The sequence below is a fragment of the Fundulus heteroclitus genome, chromosome 5, assembly GCF_011125445.2.
Source record: "Fundulus heteroclitus isolate FHET01 chromosome 5, MU-UCD_Fhet_4.1, whole genome shotgun sequence".
NCBI lineage: Eukaryota > Metazoa > Chordata > Actinopteri > Cyprinodontiformes > Fundulidae > Fundulus > Fundulus heteroclitus.
This window is the reverse complement of record NC_046365.1, coordinates 28,133,281-28,157,382: the sequence shown is the minus strand read 5'-3', so window position 1 is coordinate 28,157,382 and position 24,102 is coordinate 28,133,281. Positions and strand designations below refer to the sequence as shown.

The 24,102-nt window shown below is 37.5% G+C and overlaps 1 protein-coding gene across 1 annotated transcript; it reads right to left on the bottom strand.

Annotated features, from left to right (window-relative positions):
- Positions 1-216: 216 nt before the first annotated feature.
- Positions 217-23,814, bottom strand: zgc:92360 (ArfGap_ADAP and PH1_ADAP domain-containing protein). Its single transcript, XM_036137339.1, has 11 exons — positions 23,643-23,814; positions 17,725-17,855; positions 14,829-14,920; positions 13,266-13,348; positions 13,069-13,181; positions 9,972-10,118; positions 8,373-8,456; positions 8,149-8,211; positions 5,600-5,671; positions 3,332-3,563; positions 217-1,667 (listed from the first exon to the last, which is right to left on the bottom strand). Exons 1-11 carry the CDS (start codon positions 23,728-23,730, stop codon positions 1,639-1,641), a joined length of 1,134 nt encoding a protein of 377 aa, XP_035993232.1. The 5' UTR covers positions 23,731-23,814; the 3' UTR covers positions 217-1,638.
- Positions 23,815-24,102: the final 288 nt, after the last annotated feature.

The window sequence follows — 24,102 nt, the reverse complement described above, 5'->3', positions numbered from 1 at the left end:
GTGCACAAAATTATTTCTGTAAAAAATGGAAATTTCTTTTTGCAATTTCATACAGATGATGAGTATAGAAATGTCTGACCAGCAAATGTGAGGAGTAGTCATATTGCCACTTGAAACATCACATGTTATGGTAACGCGTGCATATTAGTAAAAAGAAACTGACTACAAATCTATGAAGACTATAAATATCAAACCACAAGTTGAACACACAACCCCTTAGAATACTGAAATAAATTTTATTACAAGTTTTTCATTAGTTAAATTTCTTTGCCAGTCAGCAATTGGGAAAACAATTACCTTTACCTTTAATTTACCTTTAAAATACCTTAAATGAAAAGCAAAATATAACAGTGAAATTGGTACATTTTAGAAATATATAAAAATTACAAGTATTATTAAAAGGCAACCCTTACAGATACAGTAAAAAGAAACTACATCCCTGTCAAATTTTTCCGCTTCTGGTGTGCTTAGTTTTGTCTTTGTTCTAAAATAGATAGGTATGTGGATATACTTACAATTAGATTTCAGTTATTTTAGAACATAGTAAAGAGCAGCTCATTTTTACAAAAAAAAAATCGAATTAATAGAGCATGGGGTTTCTTTTTAACGTGACTGCAGGTGTTATCCAAATACATTTGGAAGAAGTAATAAAAAAAACAAAAAAACAGTTGTACCACATGGAGGTGCTGCTAAACCATGAAACTGCTACCATTTTTCAGCACCTTGCTTGAAATTAATTTTCAAAGTGCCTTCAATAAGAGCTTTTTTTTAGAGCACTTAAAAAAACATGCATGTATTTTCTTCTGGAATAAAACACAAAAACAAAATACTGAACTTTAGACACTAAGATGTAGACAGTAACAATTATATATATTGTTGATATATTATTTTTTCTTTCTCTGAGGAGTTGTACTTTTTGACTCAAAGAAACATTGCAGTACAGACATATTTCCTCCCTGTAACTTACTGTACAGCATATAACCAAAGCAGCTAAATACTCTCCAATAATGTATAACGCTTGAGCATTTGCTCATCCCAAAAGCTTAGATCATAGTGTTTCCCACCACCTTGCATATTGTATTACCTGCAATTTTATCAGCAGTAAAAATGAAATACTTGGGCAGAAATAGACACTCTGGCACAATAGGAACATGTCTTCAATTACAATCTAAATATATATAAAAAAAACTGTTATAGCACTTACATGCATTAAATTAATTATGTCACAATTTCATACAACATTTGTTTGTTTCATGAAAGCTTTGCCTCTAAAAATGTAAGTTGCTTGGCACAAAAAATTCTGCATGTTATTATTCAATATGAGGAGTAGCCACAAGAATAAAAAACAGAAAAAAAGTGTCCTCGAGATTTAGTCCAAATTCGTAAATAATTTTGGAGTCCGATAAGACTGTTCCACAATTCAAGAATGAATTAAAAAAAAATCTAGTACTGAAATGAACATACAATTAATCTTTTACAACAATGCTTTAATACAATTGTTCTCAGTTTTAACCTAAAGTCCATGTTTTTGGGATTGTGCCACAAACTCCGGCTTGCGAGTAGCACTGTTGGTGTTGAGCCTGTCAGACTGTTGATGGGCGTAGAGGGGAGGAAGAGGTCCCGCAGGCCTCTGATCTGTCAGTGTCTGTGCTTTAACAAGGCCTCCACTTGAACACAAACATACATCTGAAGTTAGTAAAAACACTCAAACTTGCTTTCTGCAGAAAACTACCTCCATCATCATTAGTGTAATCCGGTCAAGCATTTCAGATATAATGAATATACATTTTTGTTAAGTAAATGACTTTGCTAATGTCCAAAATGCAGCAAACTTAACATTTTAAATTAATTATATTTGAAATATTTCATTTCAAAACAACATCCCTGCTAACATGATAAAAGGTCAAGGCAAACATTGCATTTTAGATATCAATTTGTAAGCAGTCCGTAAGTAGTCCTTAGTTTATTTTACTATAAACATTTGCATTTAATGAAATGCAAATGTCACGCCACATGACTAGGATCGCAGGTGCTCTGCAACATGATTTTAGTAATATTTTAAAAGCAACAAAGAAGTTAATGGGGATTTCACATTTTTTAACTGTCTTTGGAATCTTATATTCCAGATTGGTGTGATTTTCACAGCTAGCATTACAAAAGCTGCCGTCTTCGAGTGTAGTCCCTAAAGAATGTAGATCAATACCATGAATCTGAGATATCACTCATATTCAGTATGTTAAAAAAAACATAAAACAAAGCAGCTTTTCTGCACTCTCTTCAGCCTCGTTTGCTTTAAGCCTTAGTCTCTACTATTTCTCTTCTGATACTGAAAACACTATTGAGTTTTCATCCCAGACTTAGAGGTTTAAACAGGCAGTTTCTGGTAAACAGGAATTTCTCTAGCAATTTTGGTTCATACCAAAATTAATTTCTTTAGATCATAATTTATTTATTTATTTATTTATTTATTTATGTTTTACAAAAAAAGACTCATCACTATAGGACTCATCACTACAGGACAAAGAGTCTTCCAGTGCTTGTCTGGAAATGTTTTGGTTTTATGTATGATTATATTTTGGCATAATGAAACCAGAAAGCCAACTTTAATTTCTATACTACAGCCACTGTAGTATAACTTTGTGGATGAAAATTTCCATTTCTGTCAAATTCTAGCAGCAGTAAACAATTGCATCTATCTGGATAGTAAGGATCCAATCTTTGGTTTAAACTGTGCTTGAATTATTTAGACGTTTGTAACTGCAGGCCAGCTACTTTTTCAGAAAATGTTTGTTAAGATTAGGGAACAGTAGTTGAAGAATACAAGCCAGTCAGTACAAAAAAGCCTCACTTTAACACAAAACACACTACAGGCGGTTAATGTGACTGTAGTCAGGTAAAGAACATAAGCCTGTTGTAGTCTAAGGAGACAGTGATATTATGCCTACTTATTCCAATCTTTTCCTCAGGGTGAAAAGTTTGATTTCATGATGAAAAGTATGGGCCTAAAAGCATTACATGACTGAAACATTATTAGTTAAACTTTGTAGTCCAACTGCTTTTAATATTTGCTTTTAGTTTCTATTTTCCCATGTTTAACTTTGTTTCTACATTTTATTCCAACTTGCTTTTATTCTGTTTTATTCCCCTATGTTTTAATGATGTAAAGCACTTTGCATTGTCTTTGTACTGAAATGTGCTATACAAATATATTTGGCTTGCTTAGCCTTACTTCTTTTTTTATTGATATAGTGCCAATAACAAATACTGTAAACAAAAGATGTAAACTTTTTTTTAACCAATTAAAAAATATTTCAAAATTCTGAGTCCTTACTTGTGTGCTCCTGAGGGGTCATCTGAGCGTCGATAACGTCATTAAAATGTTTCACCCAATCCTGTTGGTCACTCTCTGTCTCACAGGTAAACAGGAAGCAACGGTCCGGTGTGTCTATTGTGATGCCATATTGCCAAGCGCCGTTACAGTGGACCCCAGCCGGTAAGCCGGCAGAGGCGCTGTAACCGTTGGCCCTGTTCCCAAAGAATATTTCACCTTTAGCAAAGGCATCCTTCAGACACAGGAAGAATAAAAGAGAGGCAACAATTATAGACAACATTCTTTATCATGCCACATAATATGATTAGCAATTTATATGGAGAGGGATCTTGTTGCTCAATGTTACATTTAGAATTATGTGGTACACCAGTATGCGAGTTGTTAAGGTAAATGCAACTTTCAAAAAGATATAGGCAGGTTTTTAAAAATAAAAATCTGAAAAGTCTAGTAAGGATATGTAACCGTCTTCTGAAGTCACCTAATTAGAAAATCAATTTTACCTTGGTTTAACTTATTATTGGCATACATACAACTGATCCTTAAAGGCCTTGGACGTTTGTATGACATTAAAGAACAAACAGCATTATGAATTGCCCAAGCTTTGAAAAACTGACTGAGCAGTGCTCAAGCTATGTTCTGAATATGGAAAGACTATTGAGCAACTGCAAACCTACCAAGACATGACAGTCAACCTAAACTGATAGGTGTGGCAGTTGGAGTTACCGATGGAAGCTCTTGAGAAGCTTCAGAAATTCACAGTTCTAGTGGATAGCTCTGCTTACATAATACATAATGCAGTCTGGGGGATAAAAGAAAATTGAACAATGATTTTTAAGTTTTGTGACAGATTCTCAAAGACGCTATCCAGTCTGACTAAGTTTGAGCCATTTTTCAAAGGAATGTGCACAGACTTCTAATCTCTAGACTTGATAGGGATGTACCCTTGCAAATCTAACAACCGTATTTGCACAGAAAGGGGGGGTTCCTTAACGTACTGGTTCAGCATTGCTTTCAAGAACAATAATAAACAGGAGTGACTTTATCCATTTCACAATTATGCACTACTTTTTGTTGTTCTGCTTCATAAAAATCGATTGTGGCAGTTGAGAGTATAAGACGATGGATAGACATTTATCTTAGTTCACAGAAGGGTGTAAAATCATTGCAGTTCAACAGATGTCATTGTCTGTCAGAAAAACTCCAATCACCACAACCAGCACATAATTTTCCTCCATCCAAGCTGTGCTCTACAGCTTCTCAAACCAAGATGATGACTATAATAACCAAGCAAAAAGACCAAGTGTCAATAAATGGAAGGGTCTGAAAGAAGCATGGTTTTCAGGAATTTATCATGAAGAAAATGCTCCTTTATTTGTAATCTTATGGTAAAACTGTTTTCCTGGTGTTGATCAGGACTCTGGCAGCAGTATTCTTGATAAGCTGCAGACAGCTGATACATTTTTGTAAACACCAGAAAAAAATACTGTTAATGTAATCTAACCTACATAAAATAAAAACATTGACTAGTTAGTCTGTGTCCTGTTTTAGCAGGAAATTCTTTGTTCTGGCAATATTTTATGATGATAATAAGTTAATATAATAACAGACTAAGTGAATGTTAAAATTTAAGACCAAAAAAGCAGTCTTGTTGAGCACTAATATACATTTTTGGGACCAAAAAAAAAATCATCATCATTAAGCTGGGATAAATTCTGACCTACCCTCTTATCAAATCATAGATGGTAAATAAAAGTGGCCTTGGACAGGACCCTTGAGGAACCCCACAACTGCTTTTTATTTGTCCAGATCTATAATTGCCAAGTGATACAAAGTAGTCCGGTCTGCTAAATAACATCTAAACCAGTTTAGCACAGTACCAGCCAAACTTACACATATTCCAGTCTATCAGTTAATAACTAGGCCACTTCTTTCAGTGTTTAATTGCTTGTCTCTCCAAGACAATGCTATTGGATGATACTACACACGTAGTAGCTACTGTTACTATGTGTGTGCTCTTTCATCCATAAAGGTGGACTATAAAGGACACAACTCACAGCAATAAGGTTAGAAAAATTATTTGAATGCCTTTTTACATTATATTATTGTACTCAACGGAATTGACTAAAATTGCTATTGCCAAGTGATTTAAAAAAAAAAAACTGGGATAGGAAATCAGACACAAAATACTGACTGGTAGATCTAAAAAAAATTACAATCTTTCACTATTTATGGTTGTAAATAAACCAGTGTGACCACAGATTGACATACCAATGGATCTTTGAAGTACATCAGTCGTCTGTGATCCAGTGTGAACCAACGTTTCTTGAAGCCCTCCGTTTGCTATGCAGACATTCAAGGAAACAAATCCAGAAATAGAATCAGGAACACAGAAAGAAAGCAGCATTGTGCTCTCATCAATAGTGCTGTCTGTGTATTTTAAACTGAAGCGTACTCTGTTATTTGTTTAAAGAAAGTGCTTGCTGGTTAAAGCAATCCTATAAAAATTGTTCCAGGGCTCCAAATTCTTTAGATACATTTTTTCAAACCATCAGTAGATGCACACATCTACTGATGGTAGTCCTTAGTTTATATACAGGAAAGCCTTGTTCTTTCAGAGAAATTCTAATACCATAAATAGTCATGGACAAAATATTGAAAAAATTATTGACACATTTTTAATTTAGAAATAAATATATTCTTCCATTCATTGGACCCTGGACGGGTCACCAGTCTAAACAACCATGCACACAAACACACACACACACACACACACACACACACACACACACACACACACACACACACACACACTCACACACACACGCCTAAGGGCAATTTGGAGAGACCAATTAACCCAACAGTCATGCTTTTGGACTGTGTGTGGCAGGAGGGAAGAGTACCTGGAGAGAACCTACGAATGCATAGGGAGAATATGCAAGCACACTGCAAAAAGACCCCAGGCTGGGAATCAAACCCATGACCTTCCTGCTGAGAGGCAGCAGTGCTACCAACTGCACGGCCTGTGAATTGATACAAATCTAACTAAATCTACTCAAAGCAGCAGGTTAGTGATTCATTTCATCTGCCTGCCTAACAGAAATTAAACTGACAGTCTGTGTCTGGATGACAGCAGAACAGGTTGGGTCACAGAGCCTCAGATGGTTCAAAAGCTTCCTTTGATGGAGCCTCTGTCTGAGTCTCCTGCGTGAAAGCAGCTCTAGGTATAGCCAACATTACGACAATGGTACATTTCTGGATGATTACACAAACTTTTTACAAATGCTTCTTTGTGTGTTTGCACAGCACATGTATGCATTTGCATTTGAGAGATGAGAATGAAGACAGTTCTCAGAAGGAAGCCTTTTATTTACTCAGTCGGACTGATAGACAGAGGAAAGTTAGTCAGTGGGTAATCTAAGCAGCCTGCCAGCCAGTCAGACAGAGGGGAAAATCAGTTACGCTGACAGCTGAGCTAGTTCTCCATTTAGCCCTGCTTTTTTCAATTAAAGACAGGAGAGCATAAGCTGAAATAACAGGAGGCAGTTGAACTGTGTGTTTATCTTGCTAAGGGCTGATCCTGAAGCCAAGCAAACTGACAATTACTGTTTATTCTGAGTTTTGGCATGCATGACAAATTGAACACAGTTTAATTGAACTCTTCGGTTTATTTGCAGTAATGGGGAGGATCAGATAACAAATAGACCAAAAGCTGTTGTGGAATATAGGACAGGTTGCTTTTCACAGTAAGCAAATCATCATAGAATTTAGGAGCATCTTTAAAACGTTAATGTTAAATGGAGAAAATAAATTAGGAAAATCTATGTTTACCTTTTTTTTTTTTTAAATAATGACATCTGCTGGAAATTTAAGAGGCTTTTTGGTGAAGGAGTAAAGTAAATAATTTATGGGTGGATGGGTTAAAGCAAAGGAAAGGAAAAACAGTGCATACACAAACAAGCACTAAAAGGTTGTTTTTCCTTTTTTTAAACTGTGTGGTAAATAAGACATACAAGGCCAGTAAGATCTGGTGAACAGACACAAATACAAACAAAAGTGTGTGCAATTCTTATAATTAAAGAATCCAGTGTAGTTTGTTAACTACATTATGCACAGTACAGTACATGTGTTGATTCATATGGTAAATAAAGGATATATACTGCTGGTGAAGATTCTTAGTTATCCAGGACACGGCAAATCAAAAATATGGTTAAAGAAACTAAACAACTGGACTTCAGTTCCTGTAGACATTTCACTCTTCATTCAAAATCTCTTCAATTCAAAGCCAGTGAGAGAGAAGTACCAAGTTTTTAAGATATCTATTGTGCATTTCTAATCTCACATTGAATTGGTCTCTCCTAACAATAGGATGTTGTTAGTGCCGTTGTTAGCCTGGATCACAGAGATGTTTGGTCACATGCAAGAAGGTGTGCATTGTTCAGAATCTGACAGGACATTAGGCTTAATGCTGGACTTGATGTATTTGGAAGCAGAAATCTAAGCCCTCCATCCAGTATAAATATTTTGGTACTGGAAAGAGTGTTCCTTATCCATGAGGTGAAGGTGTACAGCCAGGTCTTGTCCTGAGGAGCTGGCTCTCCTGTGTTGAGCCACTGTGGTGAGGTTCTTTAGTTGATTAAGGTTTGGACATTCCTCAGTGCACTGAACTGCATACACAACACTGCTCAATTTGTGTTTGGGGACTTTGTCTTTAGGGGGAACCAACCTCTGTCTAAGAGCTCATTTTGGTTGGAATGCACTGGGATGGACAACAAAAGTTAAGAGAAAAAACTGGAAGTGTGTGTAATACGTTCACTTACCCTGGGGCCTGTTTTTTCCATGTATCCTTCCTTGAGAAAGTTCCTGGTAAGTTTGGGTATGAGCTGAAAAAGTATAATGAAGCTTTTCAGTACCGTAAACCAAGGAGCAGTTGTCAAACAAAGCCCAGCCTTATGAGCAGTATGTTAAAAAAGTTATATTGCTATTATTTTAAAATGACAACAAAATACATTTTACATAGGTTAATGTATTAAAGTACATCTACCTCCAGATCAGTTGCAACTGGAAAGGCCACTTTTAGATAGTGAAGCTGAACGGCCCGAATTGAATTAAACCAGTCAACAATTTCCTAAAATGAACAGGGAAGCAAAAACATAAGCATAACGAAAACATAAACAGTAAGTTAAGAATATTTATTCAGCAAACAATTTAAAGCATTCAATTCCACATAGTGTTTTACTTAATTGACCAAAAAGTTTCCTTTTCGTCTCAACTGACCTCTTTCTTCAATTGTACGATGTCTGCTACATGGCTTTTAGCAAATAGGACTTCTAATGCCATTTTTTTTTGCACTTTTTCATAAAGGCTAGATTTGTAAGATGCACAACTAATACTTGTCCTGTAAAGAGCTTCATCCAGCTGAGCCATCCATCACTAAAGCTACCCCAGAGTTATCCTGTACCTCTCTGTAGTTCTCTGATTAATGCTCTTCTTGCTATCATGCATCTTAGGTGTTACCATAATGACATTTTTGATGGGACAGATGCTGGATCAAAATGCACACACATTACTCAGAATATGCAGACACAACAAAACATAATCTTTCCAAACCTTTTTTTTTCATATTAAAAAGGGAATACATTTGCATACCACACTTTTTTAAAAAGAAGTTTGAAAAGCTAGAATCCTCTTTCTTCCACTGCCAAGTTGTGCACTACTTTCTATCGGTATATGATATAAAATCCCCCAAAATCCATTGTATGATTGGAACTGTGGCAAAATGTGAAAAAGCTAACTTATTCTCAAGATTTTGGTGCAAAACATTTTGGCATTTTTTTGGTAGGCATTTGAAAACATATTTCAGGGTTCACTAAATGTGGGTTTTTAAGCGGCTCACAAATTTGGTCACAGTATTTCTAATTTGAACCTTTGAATCTTGAGCTTGCCACGAATAACGGCCACTTTATTGTAATTCTAATTAGTAAAAAAAAAAAGAAACATTGTGCACACAAAAATTGCCTATCAGTGCTGATTAATATAATCAATGCAATTCAATAAGAAACAATCAACCACTGATCAGAAACAATGTTTCATGCAACATTCAATGGTTATGATATTTTAACTGCAATTACAATTTAAGGGATCACACAATTACTCCTCCATACATAAAAAAAGGTTATTTGTATGCCGTTTCTCTAAATACTGTTGCCACCTGCCTCCTCTATAACACTTCCTGGAGTGGAAAGTCAGCTAAGCAACTCTGCAGATCTCCACTAATACAATGACGGTAATGTAATTTTGCAGCAAACTCCCTACTCCCAGATGCCAGACAGCAACAAATAAATCTCATACAAACACAGAACTGCTCAATATATTTCATTGTGTTTATGGATGACAGAGAATGATGGATGTGATGCTTGAATGTCATCTGATAATGGAGTCTACTGGGAAGCAAAGACTGATACAAATGATTTGGTAAAGGCTTGAAGCCTCTCCCACAACAACAAAAGCTAGATAGTTATAAAACATCTATATCTTTATATAATAGATACATAATTTAAATGGCACTTTACACTGTTTAAGTCGGCCCTCTGCTTTGCACTCATTACTAAATAATCACAAACTAAGTGTGTGCAATTCTCACCTTGCCACTCTCGTGATAGACAAAGATATTGCGGGTGCTGTAGTCTTTGAGGTAGGTGATCTGCAGGCCGCAGGGATTTCCTATCTTCTCTGGCTGGAATGTTGCATTAATAGTGTCCACCTTAATCACTGCTTTGGGCTCCTTAGCCTAAACAAAGGAGAAGAGAGTTTTTAAAAAAAAAAAAATACAAATCTAGTCTCACGTTGTGATTAATATTGCTTTATGTCCATTGATGTCAATTTATGGTGCATTCAGATTTGAAGACTATGTGTATGACAATACGACTGTTAAATATAATATGGCTGTTAAATATAATCTATTCTAAGAAAGGCAATTTTTTATAGGAGACAGTGAAAAGTAAGTCAAAGTGGTCAGTGCTGGTTGCAAATGACAGCTTGATGTCACTACAATCTGCACACCATATGATTATTCGAATCCCTGTTGTTTACTGCCATGGCTCTTAACTATACGGTACTGTTACCACTGCTGTTACCACTAAAAACACTTGAGTTGTTTTTAGTGGTACTCAGAGGAAACGTTTATATCAATTATTGTCAAGCTAAATATGAATGAGTCAACTATGATGTAAACCTATGAATCAGCAACGAGCAAAAAAAAACATTTATAATAAGAATTGTGGTGGAAAAATAAATTCTAGAACCTCGCACACAAACTCAAGTGGAAATGAGTGAAGCAGAAACAAGTGCTGCACTTTACTGAGGCTGCATTCCATTTATTCAAAAGTCAGAGCTTTGGTCTGGAAAGTAGGTAATACTTAATAGGTTGCTTGTCAGCTTAGCGTTACATAGAGCTACACTACAAAAACTTTGTATAGATTGTTTGTTTACAACAATAAACTGTTTATTTCTGACTCATCAAACTAAAGGCACACATAGAAATTTACAGTCTGTAAATGTAAGCATTTTTTATCAGGTTTTGAATGGAAATTCTATTTGCACTGGTAATAAAAAGGTAAAGGCTGGTTCACACGGCAGGATTATAAAATAGTCAGCCGATTTTCAAAGCCTGAGAGACACCACAAATAACGATAAAAAAATCATAGATGAAACAATTTTACTCATACAGTGCGTGGTGTCCGGTCAGACGTCAAGCTCAACACACCACACACAAACAGATTTTACTAAAGATCATTCAGATGTCAGACGTGAAATCTTGTGAACCCTCGAAAGATCATACGTGAGTTCAGAGTAAATAAACATGGACGACCAGGAAGAATAATGGCGATAGTCTGTGGACTAATTTTGACAGACAATATACATAAGAAAGAGAAAAGGCATTGGTTATAAATGTGGAGACAACGCAACCGGGAGCTCTACACTTGCTGCACAATGAAATGGAGGCGAGTTGTTTGTTTTATTTTCTCTGGAGGTTCCCTCACCTTACTATCTGATTGGCTACACGCCACATTTAACAGGCTATGTACTCAATTGTCCTAGGGGGACACCAAATACGCTAGGATATCGGGGCAAGACAATCGAACATACTGAATATCCCCGATTTGAGGTCGGATCGGTCCCGACGATCCACCGAGCGGACCAGACCGCTCTTAACAAACCACACACTGCAGGAAGATCTCTTAAGATTATCTAAAGAGACACTCCGATAATCGGTGCCTCTCAGAAGGGGGAGATCGTGGCGATAGTCGGGCTAAAAATCCTGTCACGTGAACCAGCCTTAACCTGGATACTGGGCACAAAAATTAAGAAATAGAGTTTATGAAACCCAGATCTGAACCCTAACTTCTGAAGCAAATCAAAAGCAACATTAAATAACATTGTTACTTGGGTGAAAATACTTCTGTCTTTAATGAGAACAGGCAGGAAGAACAACTAAAATATTAAAACTATAGTTATGTATGTATAATATCCTAAAACACACAAAGACCCTTTTGTTATGGAAACATGAGCTACTTTTTTTTCTTTCTACATCCAGAGTTTTTTTTCTTCCAAGCTTCTAAGAATAATTATTTTGGATGGTGCACAGTTCTGTGAATCAGCCTCTCTAAGAGGAGGTGTCTCCTCAGTAAGGAGCATGTCGGAGCATGCACAAATACAATGGAGAAGGCAAACACTAATTTTGCTGTCACATGGAAGTAATATATACTTCTAAGTCAACTGTTTAACCATTAATTTTATGCTGTTTCTAATGTTTTTTTTCTGTCCATACATACGACACTTGAGCAGATGTTTCCGTGATCAACTGTGCCTTCTTCCTGGAAATGGCCATCAGAAGTGCTACTGCTGCCAATAAAAACATGTTTTCTGTCTACAGATGATCCACTTGAAACTGTAATTCTGTGTTTAGCTTCATCTTCTTCCTGGGCAACCCCATTCAGGTCGGTATTGCTGCAACCAACAATATGTAAACAGTTTTTCATTCTAAAGATAGCAATACTGGGTCAGAAGTTATCTATTTAGCTGTGTTTCTTTCCTAGACAGAACTACTGCTGCCATTAACAGGGGTTACTGAGGTTTATTTTAATGTATACATTACTCTTAGACACAGTGCAGCTTGTTTTTCTGTGTACTTAATCAACCTTTTGTCAGTTGTGGTAGATAACCAATTATTCAGGTTTTGCTGGAGGTTTCTTTATGTTAAAAGAGCATGATTTCTTTCCACTGATACCACGTGCTTGCTCAGACTGGATGATTGCTACAAGTCAATCAATCAATGAAGCTGTCTGAACTGAAAAATGTATTTATAACTAGGATCACACTGGAATGCATGTTATGGATAAGAATCTGACTGTAGGTTTTTATCTGTACTGATTTGAATGTATATTTCTGGCTATGAATTGCATGCGTTTGTCTTATAAAGCAAGAAGTGATGATTGATGTCAGTTGGCACTAAATAGACAAACTGAACTCAACTGGAATTGAGTTGAACTGAACTTACTTGTGAGTATGAGACAAAACCCTAAATGATACAGAAATAATTCCACATACTTCTTATTTTAAAGTCTGCTGTATTTAAAGTATTTGCATTATAGATCCACATGTATGTAGACTAGAGTAGAGCACGTGCTGGAAAGTTGCGTTTCTTCAGCATTTATGGGACTGGATTCTCAGCTGCTTACGTCATATTTGGTGTAGTACTTCAGAGTGCCCTCTCTTTCAGAAAGGACAAATCGCCTGCTAAAAAACTGCCCATTGTCCCGTCCCCTTTTCATCAACATGCCCTCTCTCGTTCCTGCAGGATGCAAGCAAACGTTACTCAAGAGCAAGGACATTTTAAAGTGCATGTGGGTATTTGTGAGTGAGTTTGTGCATTCACCTGATTCATATGTTAAGCTTTCCACAGGTTCAGAAAACTCTTTTCTCTCATACTTTGCTCTAATCCACTGCTCTCTCAGCACTCTGAACAAACACAAATAAATTGGAAAGATATATACTTAGAAAAGTTTATCTATCAAGCGACAAGATATTGTTCTAAATTAGTTATTAGTTAAGTCTGTATCTTACTACGACTGTTTTTAACTCCCACCAGAGACAGAATCAAAAATGTTTGGCTGGTTACAACTTAAGCACAGACTTCAGTGTCACCTTAATGACCAATTAAATGACTTGAAATTTCCAAAGATACGCCTTCAGATACCTAACAAACCTTCACCCAATGTTTAGTTTTTTTATTAGAACTTTTTCAAATGTACATTTATCAAGTTTCTCCTTCACTAGCTCACCAAACCCTATAACTACAATCAATCTGGAACTTAAAAAATAAACTGTAAAGCAAAGCTTATTCAGGTACTTTTCCCTACCAACTATACATTTTTGGTTACAATTTAGCTATTGTAGTATAGAATTCAGACCGAAAAATGTAATGCTATTCATAGCTCTTCAACATGTTATAACCAGACGTCTAATGTATTGAATTGTGTGCAAGACAAACGTAAAGTACTTTTTTGCAAAGTGGAAGAAAAATTATACATCATAATCAACATTTCTTACAAAAAAACTGAAAAGCATCGTGTGCAAATGTATTCAGTTCCCCTGAGTCAAAGATTTGTAGAACCGCCTTTATCTCTGACTATTCTGAGTCTTTTGGGGGTTTGCTTTCCAAACATTGAAATACTCAGTAAATGATCTTTAAATTGGCTTCAAATAATTTAGAATGCAGCAGCAATAATCTTAACAAGGACTAACAGAAGAGAGCACACTACCCCTGTACTGGGCTCCTTGCACTGGCTCCCTGTACAGTATAACTATTCACTTTGTGATTTTAATGTATGAGAAAGGCGCAATAAAAATTATTTTTACTTCCTTAACTTAAATCTGCTTTTAACTTCCCTACAGCTTTATTGCTGATCTGGCTAGTGTGAGCTCCTTGGGTCTTTATTATGCTGTTTGCTCACTTACATTCATTAACAAATCTCTGAGGCCTTTACAGAACCGCTATATTTATAATGAAAAAAACTTACACACAGGTACACTCTCTTTAGTAATAAGATTACTTCTGATGGGTCTGGCTTCCCTGTATTTTGTTTAGGGTGTGTCACATTAAAAGGAAACTGAATACATATGCAATTGACATGTTTTAGATTTTTATTTGCACTTTATTCAAACCATAAATCCTTTTCCTTCCACTTCACCTTACTAGGTACTACTTTTTCTATAATACAAAATCTTAATCAAATATGCTAAGGTTTCCAGTTACAAAAACAAAAAGAATCTGAAAACCTTTAGTGTGAAAACTTTTGCAGGACACTGCAGTGAAACAAGAGCATCAAAGTGGTGAGGCAAGCATGCAGAGATCACATACATTTTGTATAAAATTACACATTTTTTAAATGCACACTGTGAGATGTGATGTGTTGCATTTAAAACTGTGGTTACTCACTGACAGTCCTTGTGGGTCGGTTTGTAGTAATAGACTGGAACAGCAGCTTCATATTTTTTCTTCATTAGATCATTTCCATTCTCAGCCATGAACTATCATGCATACACAACACATACAAATAACATTAAAGTATGAACGATGCCTCAGTACATGAATGAACAGTATAGTAGCTGGACATATCATTAGGCAAAATAAATTCATATTTTTGTATGAATTTATGTACGTTCTCCCTGAGAGAACATTTCTATGAGCATGGAAAGCAAGCAACGCATGTTTTATATATCATATTTTAAAATTTGCAGATAACTTAAATTATATTTCTTTCTTTTTCTCAAAGCAAAATAAAATACAGTCAAGAGGAAAATAGAAAACTTGACATACATATAAACACACACACACACACAGCAATGTATATGTAGTGTATACACTACATATAGTCAATATAATCATATAATCAATCTGATATCTTAGACTTTAAAGCAAATTTTAATTTAAGTATGACTATAGGAGAGGACAGTTAAGAAGTATTTCTGAAACCCTATGTGAAAATAATAATTATCCTGCCTGCTCTGAGTTTTATTGTTATTTATCATACCTAAAGTATAATGCCAACTGTTCCAATTGCAGTTTGATAAAGTGGGATTTTATTTCACCTTTTCCATAAATTTATTGCAGCGTTGACGCTTAGTCTGTTTTGATTTGTTTGCCAACTTCAAGTTGTGACAGCCAACTATGTTGCATGGCATGCACTCCCTTGCCAAGATCTTCTGTGCCAAATATTTTGCCTTTCTGTATGACTACATGTGCCATTCCAAGAAAACTCCCCTCTTCATACTGGGCAAGAGGAGTGTTTTAATGTAGAATTGAACATTCATAACAATTGGGCTCCTTAAAACATGTAGTGGGTAAGTTTGTATTTATATATTTGTGTCCATTAAATTACCTTCTTAAAAGGAGCAATAAGCATTTTTACACCACTAGCTGGGGCTTGAGCACTGTCTGTAGACCAAAACAAGATGTGTATCAAGACACGCTTCTCTCTACTTCTGCTCCAGCTGCAACAAGACACCCATTTCCGCTCAACGTCTCACCTTTCACCTCATATGCGCTTATTTGCAAAAGACAAACACAGCAAAAATCATTTCAGAGGAACATGTTTTGTGAATGTTTTGATCAGCTGGGCGTGTTCTCCACCATTTTGTGCCTGGCGGCAGCATATTATGGGCAGGGAGGGGCTAAGCTCTGAGTGGCAGCTGTTCACATGGATGTATATGCATGCGCTGCCAGCCCGACCTAGTAAACAAGAGACTGGAGAACAACACAGAGAGCTGATGTGTGACGTCATATCATTGTCCAACTAAAAAGATACCTTTAGTTCGTCACAAAAGATTTTTTTTGTTCTTTCTATCTAAAACAATGACATTCCTACTAGTCCACTTGTGGTTCCTAGTCTATAAAAGTAGAATGGGAGGCAGATCATTTAGTTATCAGGCTCCTCTCCTGTGGAACCAACTCCCTGTTTTGGTCCGTGAGGCAGACACCCCGTCTACTTTTAAAACTAGGCTTAAAACTTTCCTTTTTGACAAAGCTTTTAGTTAGTATGGCTTAGGTTATCCTGAACTATCTCTGTAGTTATGCTGCTATAGGCTTCGGCTGCTGGAGGACATCAGTGTCTATTTTTCTCACTCAGCTGAGTTTCCTTATTGTTCTCTAATTTGCATTGCTTGTTGTCATTTCATCTTAGACCTTTTTGTTCACTGTCATTTTTGTTTCTTCATAGTAGGTACACCTGGTCTTGCATTCTGTTAGCTGACATCATCCAGGGAAGACAGATCATCCGCTATTACCATATAACGTAGAAAAGATTGCTGGATCAACGTGAGCTTCCGTGCTTTTTTTGTCTCTGTTCTGTCTTCTCTAACCCCCAGTCAGTCGAGGCAGATGACCGTTCACACTGAGCCTGGTTCTGCTGGAGGTTTTTCCTTCTTTTTAAAGGGGAGTTTTCCTCTCTACTGTTGCTTCATGCTTGCTCAGGGTGAGGGATTGCTGCAAAGCCATCAACAATGCAGACGACTGTCCCTGTGGCTCTACACTCTTTCGTGAGGAGTGAATGCTGCTTGTCAAGACTTGATGCAATCTACTGGGTTTCCTTAGATAGGAAACTCTTTTACCAATCTGGTTGAATTTGACTTTGGAAAGTGCCTTGAGATGACATATATCATGAATTGGCACTATATAAATATAATTTAATTGAATTTCACTTATTGCTCCTTTAAATAGCCTGAGTGTTTTTCTCACATTTGTTAAGATTTAAGAGAATCCCACATGTACCTTCATGACCCAAGATTTTGGCAGGTCACAGGTGTGAACTTGAAACAGCCAGATTAATAGTAATTTAAACACGTAAGCAAACAAGAAGTAAATAACCACTGTATTGGCCTCTCACCAAATCTCTAAAATGGTTCCTCATCCAGGGAACCACAAGTCTCAGGAGACAAAGAAAAGCCCAACCCAGCTGGGATATGTGGAAAAGCCAAGCATTTACAGCTTAATACAACATAAAAAGAATCGGGCAGCAAAGCTAATACTTTGTGGGGGTAGTCAAAGTAAACATCAGTATATGTGCAGCTTTGGAAAGAGCTTTATGGAACATCAACAAAATCAATAACTTGGTTAATTGCTCTAATAAGGTAGGAAATTAAAAAAAATACAGTTTTATAGCAGAAATATGTGCATGTTTTTCTCTCAATTTTATCTACTAATGGTTCTAATTTATGATACATGGGGTCTTTACAAATTTGTCTCCTCATTTACTCAACTTTTTAACATATTTTCCCCCAAAAGAATTACCACAAAAAAGATGAAACCTTAGGAGTTGCTGGCTTTGGCCTCTCACCTTCACCTCATGGTCCTCCCAGTGGGACAACCCCAAGGATTTGACCTTGCTGATTTCAGGGATGTTACGGTGGATCCCAGAACAGGCCAAACAGATGAACACTCCCAGGGAGCTTGATCCCCAGCTAGGATCTGCAGAAAGGAGGGGAGTGTAATAAAATGAGTATGGTAACTCAAGGAGCAAACTGTAGGCCCTGCTCTAGATGTACAGAAGCCGATTGCAGCTTTAAATTTGAAAAGCTTGGGTGCAAGATGTAAGTACTAAATATGATGGTAAATTAATAATTTCATACCCATTGTCTATATTTTTTGTTACTGGGAATCAGAGTTGTATAGTGTTTTCAGTATGTTTTAATTCTAAACAAAAATTTGGGATGAAGCAAGAACAATTCCTCAGGCTCACCAAGTGCCATAGGGGAACAGACAAGTCATTTTAATATAACAGACAGCTTAATTATCAGTGTTCTCACATCAAGAGCACTTTAAAATAATCAGCACTGCTAGACATAAAATCAAAGTAGTTGCAATCTGAGAATAAGATAAGATAAAATAAGAATAAAACACTTAATTTCACAAAAGCTTTTAATCCATGGGCCTTACTTTAACCGTAAGCCTCTTCTGGAACAATACCTGACAATAAATTAAATCTTGCAGGTTTCTCTGTCTATCATGTTCCACTCTTGGCCAAAAGATTTGAGAAATCCTTTCATTGGCCTAACAACGGCTAGCTTGTCTTTCCAACAACCTCTCGACAGCTTGCCAGTTAACAGAGCTTGTTTGTGAAAGAATGTCTCATCCTTATCAGCTCAAATTACTGATGTCTGTGCAGGAAGAACATGCTTTTATTTTTTTCAAATCGTTACATGGGGATTAGAGTGCGAATGTGGCTGGCTTGTCAATACTCGTGCCTGGCTGCTCCCTAAACCAAGGTTTGAGCTTACTTCTAAAATGCATGCAGAGTGGCACATTTGTAGTGTGTAGTTTTCTGTTTAAATCCAGTTGTTAAACAGGTTTTCAGGATTTCCTTTTTTCAACTCCAGAATAACTAATCCATCCATTTGTTACTTCAATACTGGACTATTGTAATTATTTATTATCAATAAGTCCACAAAATACGGTTTAAAGGCTCCAGCTGATGCTGACAGCAAAAGTTCTGAAAATTAACAAGAGAGATTATACTTCTCCCATGTTAGCTTCCTTTCATTGACTTCCTGTTAAATTAAGAATATAATTTAAAATTCCCCTTCTCACATATAAACCCCTAATAATCAAGCTCCATTATATATCAGAGATCTGCCTATATGTTCCTAACAGATCACTTCACTCTCAGACTGCAGGTCTACTAGGGGTTTCTAGAGTCACTAAAAGTAGAATGGGAGGCAGATCTTATAGTTATCAGGCTCCTCTCCTGTGAAATTGGTGGTATATAAATGCACTCAATTGAATTGAAACTGATTGTCTAAGTTATAGCCCCCGCCCCCCTGGAGAAAGCTCCACCAGCTTCCACTTGATGACATGTGCTGTGGAGTGGAGCCACATAAATAACATTTAATTGAATTCTCTATAGACAAGAGCCTAACCTTGACAGGAAAGGTTGATTCTTGGAGGTAGGAAGCCAAGTTAAACTTGCTTGCAATTTACCATGTTTAAGTAAGTAAAACTGTATTTACAGCACCTTTCAAAAATAAAAAATCACAGTGCTTCACAAAACGCATAAGAAAAACAAAGCAAAATAAACATTACAATTAAATAAAAATTAGCTAGTACAAAAATTAATAGATATAAAAATCAACACCACACTACATCACTGGGACACTATAGTAGAGGTAGAGCTGCATTAAATATAATCAAAAGGATAATTTATTCAGTATTTCATTTCAAAAAATAAAACTCATCGCTTAGTTCTTTCAGTTTTCAGTCTTAATAATCACTTACACCCAATTAAGACTAATTTGGGTTCTCAGGAAATGAGAATGCTACAAAAGACCAGTCATTAATTTGAAAATACAATATTTGCAGACTTTACAGTTATCCAGCTGATAGGCATTAACAGCCTCCACAAAGATCCTGGCTACACAGCCAAAGTTGTGTCAGAGTATCATTAGGGAAAGTTTAGTGGAAGGAAAACACACGGCAGAAAAAGGTGCGCCGCATTTTCCGGATCATAATGCGCACCGGATTAAAAGGCGGACTAAATATTCTTTCCCAGTGTGTAATATCACTCCGCCCATTCACGTACACAGCTCTCTCCTGAAAGACAGAGATATCCGTCTCTGTCGGGAGGGCAGAGTAGTTGGACTACACTGCCTAGTTTCTAACATGAGGCCAAAATAAACATAACTTTTACATTGAATGAACTTACTAGGTTTGTTGTTGCTAGTGCGTACTCCGGGCACTGGCTGCCTAAAGGCTCCCACATACTTGGGTGTACTGTGTGCATACTGTGAGCTGCACAGACTCTCTGTGGACGTTTTACCCTTCATAGTCGAGCGTACTGTTGCCTAAATTTCTTGTGGCAAATTCCTATAATTCCCACACTTTCTGCCAGTGGGATGAAGCGGCGGAACGAATGGTAAAATGTGTGATTAGCTAGTTGAGCACCTAGAGCTGTTTCTTTTACTGCAGGCTCCCACCACACACCTGTCAGTAATCATGCTTCCATTACAAATGTGCGCAAAACATTGTCGATATTCTGCTAATTTCGATAAAACACATTTTCGCAATTGCGGTGTTTCCATTTAATAAGAAATGCAATTAAAATCATACGTTAATACGTTGATTCACACAAGTATCTCGTCCATGAGGGTGGTATTTCAAACAAATTTGTATCTTTTCCACCAGTGCCACTTTTTCGAGCATTCTCTTCTACGGCAGGTATTTCTGTTTCAGAGTTTTCGATTTTGAACGCAAGATTTGCCATGGCTTGTGGAACCCCACTTCCTTCATGACCACTTTAAGATCTTGGTATATGCTTGCATTTCATTGCTGTTTTGAATCTAGTATGCTGGTATTACTCGTCATGAACTTAATGTAATGTGGTCTCCTCGTGAATCCAAACATGCCGTGCCTGCTACTACTTCCTGTCGTCTTCTTCGTCTATTTTACCGGTAGTGACATCCGGTTATTGATCACGTGACTCGTGTGATGTGAAAAAAACAGTTTCCATTACAGTTTTGCAAAGTATTACCAATTTCGATATGACTGAAAAACCACCTCATCCTAGCTCGGTGTCACATATAAAACAGTTCAATGTAAAGAATTCTTGCCTCTGAAAACTTTATAGTGTGACACTGCGTATGCGGTCGTAAAAAAAAATTGTTCTGCGCATACCAGTATGCACGCAGTCCACGCAGAGTCCGCCTTGAATATGCCTCGAGTACGCGCAGATCTCAGCGAAGTGAGGTACGCCCAAGTATGTGAGGGCCTTTACACAAATGCACGTTGACATTACAGTCAGGCAGTCTTGCAGACCGCTGAGGGGGTCCTATCAGGTAGTGACACAGTGTACCGTAATGCTTCGAATATCCATCGAGCGAAGCGTTGCTTACCAAAGTTGTACTTACACATTTTAACGGATTTTTGAGCACATTGTACCACATAAAATCGCTCAGTAAGCACAACGGTAATCATATATAAGGTGTACCAGATTATAAGGCGCAACATAAATTTTTGAGAAAATTTAAGGATTTTAAGTGTGCCTGATAGTCTAAAAAAGACGGTACATGCAACATGAAGAATTGAAGAAGGATGCTATTTTTAAAAATCTGGTCTTCAATGCAGTAAGGAGTAACTGCAGAGCTGTGGGGGCGTTCCGACTGTGGGGGCGTTCCGACTGGGGGCGTTCCGACTGGGGGCGTTCCGACAGAGCGGCCATCTTAGGTCAGACCAAGGTGCAGTCAGACACAATACAAGTCAATTCAGGAAAATGTACTTTATGTTTTCAGACACTGAATCCGTTCAATTCTCACCCGTTTTCCAGATAAATCAACTGACTGAAAACGTCACCCCTTTAGGGGCTACATAGGACCAATTGATTGAATTCAATTATTGTCTAACTTAATAAATTATTTCGAATTTGTATTGAAAGTAAGCAAACTTCCAGAGCTCCGTCCGAGGATGCCCGATTTTTGCTCCGCTTATGGGTGCGCAAATAAAAGGACACTTGTTTTTTATTAAACAAACCATACATTGAAAAATATTGCAGAGTTACACAAAAGCATCCGAACCTTTCGTCCGTTGAAAGGCAGGTGACAGTCCGGATTTTGAATGCCCCACACGCATATTTGTCCTTCTTTTTCAGGCTTTATGCTAGGAAGCGGATTTTTTTCCCCCAACTTTGCTTGGCTCCATGCAGCAAAATGTCCAATCGCCTACTCGCTCGGATCTGGTTTTTACCTGGGATTACATATAATTAATACGCTGCGCTGCAGCTGTGTGACAGAAGCAGCGCTGTCAACTCTGCCTCTGTATGCTTTCTTTTTTTTTCTACAGTCGCTGGTAAATTTCGTGAGTTGTTTTTTTTTTTTTTTTTTTTTTTTTTTTTTTGTTTTATTTTTGAATGTGCAGTCGCATATTTGGGGTGTTTCTCCAGTAGACGCCCTTATCCTGACAGGACAGAATTCTATCGTAGGCTACTACATATAATAGTCATAATAGTCCTCGCGCTGTTGCTTTCTCCTGACACCGCGAGCCGGTTAATATCTGTCTGCATACAACGCCGTTATTATTACAAATCACATGTGGTCCCTAGGTAAAACTAATACCCTGCGATAGGGATTTTTTTCGTCGGGACGGATTTTTTCAGCGGGACGGACATTTTTCGTCCGTCCTGCTGAATGAAGGAGATGGAGGGAAAAAATATATGTATTGAAGTGGGCAAATCAACGAACCAATCAGCGTTTGCGTTGGCGTGTGGGCGTTCCGACAGTGGGGGCGTTCCGACAGTGGGGGCGTTCTTACGCTCTGCAGTTATACCCTTCTCCTTCAATGACAGCTCTGCAGTGCCACCGGCTGAATGAAAATAGAAAAAGCCCCCCCCCCCAAGTAATAAATGCATCTGCTATGCAGGACATGGACATACTTTTCAGGAAGCCAACATTGCTGAATTAAAAGTGCTATTTTTAATGGTCTTGTGCAATAGTCCATTATCTCACTTTTGATCTATACATTAGTTGATTTCACGCAACCTTTCATTTTGGTGTGCCACCCAAGGATTATTGGTGGCCCCCACGTGGTCACCCCTTACAAAACCTTTTGGACTTGCCCCTGGGTGCAGTGTAAAACTCGGAATTTCTATTTCTCCAGAGGTTTTTAGCAAAAAAAATAATTTTTTTTTGATTTTCTTTTCCATTCCAAATACAACCTTTGAATAAACCTGTGGAAATAAAGATGAAAACAGATGCTTAAGTGCGAGCCACCAGAACTGTCTGGATAGAACTGTCTGAAGACTCGAAATCTTTTCAGAAAAAACTGAGCGAAAGTGCCACCGGTTTATGCCTGTTCGCTATTGCGATGACCCGGATGACAGCGAATTTGCGCAGGAAAAAAAATAGACCCTGCTGTTTGAATTTAAGAAGGGTGTGCACTGTGCAAGTTCTACGCTGCCCTACACCCACGCATGTGAAGACTTGTTCGAGTCTCATGGTTTCTTCTCCTGGATCCTCCACGTAGCATACAACAGCAGAGCAAGGGCCCTAAAGCTTCAACTATCCTATGATGTCTCCTGAAAGTAAAAGCGCATTCTGCGGAATACCTAACTGTCCTTGTCACACATTTCCAAATCAGAATGACACCAAACTGTAAGGTTAATTCATAAAAAAAAAATGTCAGCCTGTTGATCAATGTAAAGATATTGCATGTACATGAAATACTTAATTGGTACAGTCTACCTGTGGTGTAACGTTATAGTGTTTAACCTACCCAATGCGCCACAGTCTGCGCAGGCATTATTTCCCGGTCGTTGTAGAATTTCTTTTAGTGCTCGGGTTGCTCTTTCATTTGTCGACATTTCCGCGTATATGCGCCTTATCACCCGTTTGCAAAGAGAAAGAGACGAGAGTGAGCAAGGGAGCAAAAAAGGAAGAGAGAGAGAGAGACTCAGAGAGATAGAGAGAGAGATAAACGTAAAAGGCAAGGTATGCCTTGCGTTTCACCCGCCCCCTTTTTGAGGTGCGAACAAGTCCGCACAGGTGGGCCTATGTGTGGCCACAGACAATATCACTCCAGGTGAAGAAAAAGCAACCTGAACTTCCTTGTGCTGTTACACGGTGAAAAAAAAAAGTTCAAAGTTTTCTATTCTCCAATTATACACCTTTCAAGTAATCATTGGTCCTTAATGAGAGGCGTGGCCAAACTGCGCCGGACTGCACGCTCTGAGCCG